The sequence below is a fragment of the Sciurus vulgaris genome, assembly GCF_902686455.1.
Source record: "Sciurus vulgaris genome assembly, chromosome: 3".
NCBI lineage: Eukaryota > Metazoa > Chordata > Mammalia > Rodentia > Sciuridae > Sciurus > Sciurus vulgaris.
This window is the reverse complement of record NC_136463.1, coordinates 168,162,955-168,172,132: the sequence shown is the minus strand read 5'-3', so window position 1 is coordinate 168,172,132 and position 9,178 is coordinate 168,162,955. Positions and strand designations below refer to the sequence as shown.

General features: G+C 40.3%; 1 protein-coding gene across 2 annotated transcripts in view; it reads right to left on the bottom strand.

The window, feature by feature from the left end:
• Positions 1 to 1,971: 1,971 nt before the first annotated feature.
• The window catches only part of XRCC5 (X-ray repair cross complementing 5), a 98,837-nt gene continuing 91,630 nt past the window's right edge, over positions 1,972 to 9,178 (bottom strand). For both annotated transcript variants that reach the window (XM_079132990.1, XM_079132991.1), the window contains exons 20-21: positions 4,433 to 4,504; positions 1,972 to 3,530 (exon numbers count right to left, since the gene is read on the bottom strand). In XM_079132990.1, coding sequence (XP_078989116.1) covers positions 3,516 to 3,530; positions 4,433 to 4,504 — 87 coding nt within the window. In that variant the 3' untranslated portion in view covers positions 1,972 to 3,515. The remainder of the gene's footprint in view (positions 3,531 to 4,432; positions 4,505 to 9,178) is intronic.

Here is a 9,178-nt window from a genome sequence, read left to right as displayed (position 1 = left end):
TTATATCCTCATTAGCCAATAGTCTATATGCTGTTAATCTTAACAATAATCTTATGAATGTGGTTACAATTACCAGCATGCCAAGAAGGTAAAAGGGAGAGGCGTAGAGAAATCTGAACACTCACACATACCAAGACCCCATACTGTGTCTGTCAGAGCCCCTGTCAGCACCCTTCCTTGCCCCATAATGCTGCAGTGCAAATGCAGGCGGGCCTGGGCTCTGAGTTTTGGGTGAGGCATATGTCTGTGTGGCTCCCTCTATATCCAGGTGCAACTGTTCTCATAATCCAAGCAGCTTCTGCAAAGTCATCTTCAAATCCCCTTTGACTGAGAAGATCCTGTATTCTCCCAGGTCACTGTGTCCACAGATGAAATGCAAAAGATTTCATTGTTTTGTTGTTTATAGAGGTTAAGGAATTGCTGGGACCATGCAGCTGTTAAGTGCTACTGACACTGAGATTTAACAAATGCAGGAGTATCTAACATCAGGTGACACTTGGAAGCACTCTGCCATTATGCCTCTCTAAACAAGTCTCTGGTCCTGGGTTACATTTAGATGGACAAAAGAGGTACTTCTTTCCATTCCAAAATGACCACAGGAAGCCCACAACACCAAGCGGGTGTTAGCAACTCTACTTCTGATAGGTGGATGGTGAGGAATGGGGTGGGAATAGCCCCTTCTACCCATCCCCTGCTAATATTCCCCTGCTTGTGACAGAGAGGAGGACTTACACATATGACTGGTGACTGGGCCACATTAGGGTATGCATGTGTCAAAGATCATATGCATTTCCACTTTCCACTGCATGCTGGCAGCCAGGCAAGAAAGCCAGGGCCTACTCCATCTGAGTAGGTACAGTGAGAATCCTTTGCTCTGCTGGCAGCCACTTGGTGGTAAGGTCTGGATGTATGAGGCAGACTCCAAGCCTACACCATGAGCTACAATGTGACTGCTCCAAAGATCTTTAAGACAAGTGAATACGAAAACAGTATACTAATTTCCATTTTGCTGTTTGTTCCTTGCACATTTAGTTCTAGAGGGAGTTATCAGCAGAGGGGCAAGGCAAGAAGGCAAGTATAGAGCCATTCCTTGGGCCCTGGTTGTGATATCTACAATATGATCAAAACCTAGGGTGAACATAAAATCTATAATCCACACCAGGACACTTCTGAAGTGAAAGAGAGTCTATCAACCATGCCAGGTCAATTACCTGGTAAGCAGGGATGCATGGTCACCCTGTCAAAATTATTAGAACCTGAATCCTAACCTCTGATCACACAGATAGGTTTTCTTGTCTATTTATTAAATGAAAGAGAACCTAAGTCCAATAGCAATAGGTAATAAGGGGATTTAACACTGGAATACTCAAGGTATTAAAGAAGTCCATATGTCCTGCCTTCTTTTGGAGTGTTCATAAAACCACCTCATTTGTGGAAAGCACCTTAAGAGTTTACAGAGCACTATCATGGGCCGGCTGTAGCTTAATAATACTATGAGGCAGCAGATAGGTGTAGCATCTTAACAGAAGCCACACAGCAAGCAGCAGAGGCAGGACTCAAGCCTGAAATCTGGGCTAGCCCATCTTCTCTCCTCTAACCACACTATGTCCCCTAATGGCATCTATTCTGATAGGCCAGTAACTTGTGTTCTTAATCTAGGCTACCAGTTGATGAAGAGAACAATGTGAAATAAGGCCCAAGGGAGATAGTAGGCCAGACAGAATCACGACTGCCTGAATCACTGCAAAGTCAGTCATCAGCACACATTTAAAACAGAAGTTTAGAACTATGTCCATTTGTTTTTGTTTTTTTAACCATCCTGGATCTGGTAAAGAAAGTCAAATTTCAACATCATTTTCTGAAAAATTTTCTAAGTAAATTTTAACTTTAAGTTAATTAGCAAAGGATTAAAATCCAACATTGAAATAGCTTTTTCTTTTTTTTCTTTAAATCAAGATGGGGTCTCACTGTGTTGCCTAGATCTTGAACTTGTGGGCTAAGTGATTCTCCATTCACAGCCTTCTAAGTGGTTGGAACTATAGGCATGTGCCATGAAGCATGGCTCAACAGTGATTCTTAGCAGGAGGCAGCATATACATGTGAGGGGCGTTAGGAAATGCCTAAGTTTTCACTCTGTGATTCTAAGAATGCTTAAGTTTTGTCCAAATCACAAACATCCTTTGGGTTTTAGTTATCCAACTGGAATGCACATCATCATCCCTCATTGGGGTAGCTTCAGATGGGCATCTGTACATCAAGTTTGACTCAGGTGTGCAGAGTATCACAAGGGGATGGTGCTAGGGACCCTTCTCCTCAGCAGAATGAATGACATTCCATCTTGGAAATTCATTTTCAATCAATGCACAGAGGGGCTTCAAGTCTCAGCACAGCACTGAAGATTTTTTTTTTTTATGGACAATTAGTTAATTAGTAGTGATCCACAGAGGAATGAGTCAGTTATGCCTGTAATAATGCATTTGCAAAATGAAGTCTATTCGTGACCATTTAATTAGGGTACTTAGGATATAGGTGATTGGGTACCAAGAAGTTCTTGATACCAGGAAGAGGGAGTAAGAATGTTGGGAAGGAATGAGGACAGAAAAGAATAAAGTATGGGCTTTGCTATTTTTTTGGGGGAAAGGAAATATTATCAAGAGAAAAATGAAAGTTGACTTAAGAAGAAATGGGAGAGACAGGGCAAGTAAAGTGTTTTTATACAACAAAACATTCTCTATGTGACACCTGTAAGTAGAGAACAATGAGATGATAACCTAACTCCTGACCATGAATTTCTTGGCTTTTGGTTTTGCAAGGTTCACTGATATGGCAGAGGTTGGGCCAAAAGTGGGCTTTTTCTTCATGAGAACACCACCATCATTTCCTGCTTAAGATGCTAATACAGGGAAACTATGTTCCCTTCCCACCTTGCTTATGGAAAACTGCCTATTTACAGAGCTAAAGTGATGTAGTGATTAAAAAAGGCTTAACTAAAGAGAGAAATGGGTCAGTCCTTCCCTGTGATTTTCCTCTCAGCTACTTTCTGGTGGGAAGCAAATGTCACTGCTCAATCAGCATGTCATGACTGTTGCTGGGGGAGCAGCCTGGGTAGGGCTGGGACTCACCAGTGACCAGGCCATGGTTCCACAGGAGATGCTAATCACGTCATGAGAACTGCAATCCTCACCAATATGCCTGGTCAGGAAGAAATCTATTTTCCTGAAACTTAAAAGTACGTATATAATAGACCAAGAAGAAGACCACAAAAGAAATAATATGCCAATCAAAAAAATAACAATGCTTCTTTATAAAATGCATAGAGTGTAAATTATCTCTTACAACATGTGTGTATGTGTCTGCCCCATAGAGATGGAGGGGAATTCCCTTCCAAGTAACATGCTGAAATGATCTCCAGAGCTTCAGGTTCCCGTGAATAGCCTCCTCCAGGTTGTTCTGTTTATAGAGTCCCAAGCACCATGGAGATGGTAACTTTCTTGGATTCTCCAAACATCCACGACCTACATCATGTCCAGCTGCAAACAAAAATGACATATTAAGAAGGGAACCAGGCTGGGGATGGTGCTGCATGCCTGTAATCCCAGTGGCTCAGAAGGCTAAAGCAGGAAGATCAGAAATTCAAAGCCAGCCTCAGCACCTTAGCAAGGCCCTAAGCAACTCAGTAAGACCCTGTCTTAAAATAAAAAATAAAAATGGACTAGGGATGCTCTGGCAAAAGAGGGTTTAGTGAAAACTATGTTGATTAGGCATGCATGAACTTGCATGCTTATTATTCACTACTAACTACTTTAGGAGTTAAATACCAAATCTTTCCTCGTTTTGCTATTAAGAACTTCTCACAAAAAGGATGAAAGCATAGTATGTATGGACAGTTATCAAGTGAGGTTTAAAGAGAAGAGTCTAAACCTGGAAGATGGATGTAAATTCAACATTTACACAGCTTTCCAGGTATCCACAACATAGTGTAATGAGGTGCAGAAATCCTCAAATACCTATCAGTCTATTTTGTTTGTGTTAATTGAGAATATTTAAGAAGTAGGTTTCTTAAAGGCTGTTTTTATTTGTCGACCCACACAAATTGCATGTTGTATTACTTATTTTTGGTTAAGAGCAATTTCAGTAAATTATAACATTTTGCTACTAAGGAAAGAGCCTCCCCAGTTTGTTCCAGCCCTTCAAAGAAGAGAATTAATCTCAATGAACAATGTAGTTGAAACCATAGAACATAGGAATTTCCATTATGAAATCACTATCTGATTAAATTTGTAATGGCAGTAAATAACAGTGTAGAGAGCTTCTAGTGTGTTAGAAATTAAAACACAAATAAGAAACAAGTCTACGATAAGCAGCTTTTGTGGCTGAATTTACAGCTCAATTTCAATCTTTAGAAAACCTCGTATATAATGAGAGCACTTACTAAATCGTCTACATCACCACCTTCAAACATGGCTGCTGTGTCTTCCTGCGGTTTTTCTTTGGGGGCCAGAAACTGTGAAGAGAGAGTCAGTCATGTTAGTACAGTGACATTTTTGCCTCTTTTGATGGAGGGAACAGTTTGCTAGCATTCCACAGGCAAACCTAAGGAAGACTTGCTTAATAATGTCCCATTGCAGATGGCCTAAAAGAAACATCATTTTAGCATATTCTCCTTCCTTTGGCTCTGAGCAAGAGCACCAATTTCGAGGTTCAACAGTCCATACTAACTAGTTACTAGAGAAAGGTCTAGGGAAGAGGGAGGATACGTCAGGGCTTGTCAAGATGGTGAATCTGGGGAGGGCCCCACATCAGCATGATAGACACCTGATATTTCACTTCTGCTTCCACAGGTGAGCTGGCAAGTAAGGTTAAGAAAATAAGCACCCCAAACCAGTGGGTCTTGTCTCAAATACAAAAATGGGTGAACTTGAAAGGCTGCTTAATCCCTTTTATGGAAGTCCTTCCACTTGTGCTAGAAATTGTCAGCAAACAGGCAGATAAGAAATAGATGAGAAAACTTCTCTTCAACATCAATGTTCTAGACCTGCAGCTTCTAAAAGGCAGACACAGAAAAGCAAAGGCCCTGAAGTCAAGTCTGTGAGGGTCGAAGAATGATATTCAGAATTTAAAAAAATCTTGAGTGTCCCTGAAAAATTATTTGAATATCTTTTTTTCTATACTGTCTCCTCCAAGAGATAATGGTGGGGTGTCTTCTCAAACTTCAAGGCATGTGGCAACTGCATCCAAGAGCTAGGTTCTACCAACGCCTATCTATCCTGAGAATGTGACCTTTATTTTGGAGCAGAGACCAGCCTATAGGAATGAGCACTTGAAAGCGGGTGATAGAAGGTGACAATGCCTGTAGGCATTCTGTAAGTCAGCCAGTGTGCAGTGGAGCACACATGTGCTGGAGCCTTCTGGCTTAGCTCTGCTCTCCTGTAGCTGCCTCCACCCAGAAAGGAAAAATGTTGTTATACTTATCCAACATGAAAAATATGGCAAGAACTGCTTTTCCTATACATTCCTGTTATTGTTATAGTACAGTGACATGATAAAGGTCTCTGAAACATAAGACCTATAAATAAACTAAAATATGTCTCTTTAATAAATCATAAGTCAAAGTCACTCACTAATTAGGTTGTGTGCAGCAAGTCTCAGGAAGCAAACTCTGGCCATCCTTCCATTTCTTAAGCACAGAAACTCACACACAGTTAACACAATGGTAATAGCAAAGGCTGTTTCTGCATAGCTGGGCACTACTTTTTTTTTGAGTACTGGGGATTGAACTCAGGGGCACTCTACCACTGAGCCACAGCCTCAGGTCCCCAGTCCTATTTTTTGTATTTTATTTAGAGACAGGGTCTCACTGAGTTGCTTAGCATCTTGCTTTTGCTGAAGCTGGCTCTGAACTCAATCTTCCTGCCTCAGTCTCCCAAGCCAGTTCTTCACTATTCATTAACCTTCATTTTGACTAAGAGATTAATTCTTTTAAGGACATGTATAGAATTTTTTTTCCCCATAGCCTTTTGTTGACCCTAAACTGAATGATGTGCAGGGCTGGGAATCAATGCTATGACAGGCAGAAAATCTTAGCAATGGGGGCAGACAGTCTGTAAGTGAATTATAATGCAGCGGCCATATCATTAATTCAATTTATGGTGGGTGATTATTAATAAGAGGTATCTGAGGACCAAGTACAGATAAATAAGAAATTCATACATTTATTTGCACATGGTTTATACCTAAAGGTTAAACACACTATGCTCTACCTTAAACTCCCAAATTAATCTTTATGCTTCTCCTAATTATTATCACTATTAAAAATGATTTTTATTTGGTACCTTGCTTCTCCTACTATTATAATTAACCACTGCATGGTTTTTCCTATTTTAGGCAATATAGGGCTAATGGATAAGACATATCCAGTTAGGGTGAGGACTGGGGATGTGCAGCTCAATGGTAAAGCAGGCATCTAGCATGAATGAGGCCCTGGGTTCAATATTCAGCACTAGAAAGAAAAAAAAAAAAGACAAGCAAACAGAGTAAAAGGCAGAGCTGTGTCCTGTCATGGACTTCTGTGAGACCAAAGGACAAGCATATCCAAAACAAATGACAAACTCCATGGGCTCAGTAGTACAACAGTCTACTACATCTTTTACCTTTGTAACCTGAAACATTATAGGTACTTTCAGATGAATATAGAAAATTCCTAATGTTTTTTGGCATTCAGCCTACAAAAGTTGCAATTCTCATTTCTTCCCCACCTGTAAAACCCATTTCATTCAGTGAAATGAAAGGATAAATTAAGATAGGCCTATCTGCACAGTATGACCATGGTATATATAATCAAACACAAATGGCACAGCTCTGGGGCTAGACCAACTTCCTGAGAAGTGAGGAGCAGCAGCATAAAAACCCTTGCATTTCCATCAAGTGCTAAACATCTGCAGCTGATTTCCCTGACAGATCTTCCTCACATTTCTGCATAAGCAAATTATGGCTAAAAGCTGAGCTGCCATCCTTCCCAACGCCCCGGGCAAGGCTGATCTCTTACACATATCGCTCCTCATCAGAGTTTTTAACAGCAAGTAATTTCTAGGCTGAGCAGTGACAGGGAGGCTAGAGGAAGTAGGAGACAGAGCAGAGAATTCAAGGACTGGTTTGCTTTCTCAATAAAAGGAACAGTTCTCTGAATACAGCAGAGAAGGGTAGGAGTCAAGCTTCATCTTTTCTCCTGTCCTTTTCTTCTGCAGAATGCTGAGAAAGTAGAGAATTAACAGAAAGGACACTTGTGTGACACATTCCCCATTCCTCAAACAGCCATCATCTACGTGGGGTTGCCCCAAAGAGCCTCTTACTTGGAGATCTTTATGAAATGAATAAACTACTACTTTTATTCATTGTGAACTGAAATACAATCCTGGCTACATGCAGGGAAATGGAATCAATAACCTCTTTATAAGAACTGCCTATCCTATCCCTCCATAAGATTAAAAACTAATAACCAGGTTGTATTCAGACCCCTACACCAAAGCCCAAATTAAAAACAACTGGCTTCCACAAGGCTGATTCCAACACCATTAAGTGATCCCAGATGGATAAAAAAAGCATCAAGATGAATGTAAGTTTGCCTAAAATGCCATAACTTTAGGTTTCATTAATGTCATCTGTAGCTTATTTTATGCAATAATGGCAAGAGTGCTCCAGAAAAATCCTCTAGCCTGGTGTGTAGAACAAGACCATAACCTCAGCCCTTCAGGAGCACTGGCAACTATGGGACCACTTCATAACTAATTTTCCTCAAAAATAAAATGGAAATACTACGGTTCACCCTATCTATTTTATGGGGTGTGGTGCTGAATCTCAAAAGAAAGTGCAAAAATGCTTTATGGCAGTGTAAGTTTTATGCTCTAATTCTTTGGAATATATCTAATATACACCTGCCAAGCAATATACATAAGAATATCTAACATATCTTTATTCATGATTGCCAAAGTCTGGAAACAATCAAATGAATGAATAAATTGCAGTATAATCATAAAAGAGATACTACATAAGTTACAATAAAGAAAGAGTAATTATAACATCTATGAATCACAAAAGGCATGATTCCAATGATATGAAAGTCAAGAATAGGCTAAACTATTCTCAAGTGACAGAAGTCAGTAGTGGTTACCTTGGGGGACAGACGGGTTCTGACTGAGGAAGTCCTGGGGAGCCTTTGGGTAGTGGGTACACAGGTATATGAATGTATAAGAATTCATCAAGTTGTATACCATATGATGTGTTCATTTACTATATATGTTCCACCTTCATAAGAGATTTAAACTTGTATCTTAAAATTCTCAAGCTTTAAATAAATATTAGGTAACACTGTGATATGCATTACTGCTTTTCTTGTATGAGCATACTGAAAAACCACACCAGAGATTTAGGAAAGCAGAAAAGAGCAAAGATAAATGTCACAGGGTCCAACAGAATCAGAGACTCTTAAACCATCTTAGAATTCTTTCCAAGATTTTGGTGATCTCATATACATTCATCTGTATGAAACTAGGTGTATTCTTGAAAAAGGGAGCATGAGTGTATCTTCTCTAGATAGATGGGACTGGTGGAGGCATGGAAAGGTAAAGCCACAGGGTGGTGGGAGTGGGGCTGGGGTAGCAGTCCAGGGGGTCTTGGTGCTGGTCAGTTCTCCTCATCATTAGCTTACTGTGAGACACTGAGTTATTCAACTTCACCTTCCTAGATGGTATTAGAGAAATAACCAGATCACTAAGCTAAGCATCTATGATACTAAGATGGAAAACTAATCAATACTAGTAACATTGAAGAACAGATGAGGCCGTTTAAAGGAAAACAAGTGCCCCCCCACCCCAAAAGCTTGCATCTAATGATTATTTAGACATGGCTCAGTCTCTTGGACTCCCCAAAGTCATGGGGATAAATCCTCTTTCTCCTGTGTTCTCAACATGGAATTAAATGACAGGAGATCAGGGCCAGTCCTAGAACAAGATTCCTGGTCAGTCACTTACTGTGAGATCTTGGACACCCACCTGCTTCACCTCTCCTGCTTATGACAGCCAGGAAATGAGACCAACATGATGGATAAAGGCACTGAGGACTACACAAAGACTTTACCCAACATTAAATGCTAATGGCATGTCTAACACCACCATCTATAAAC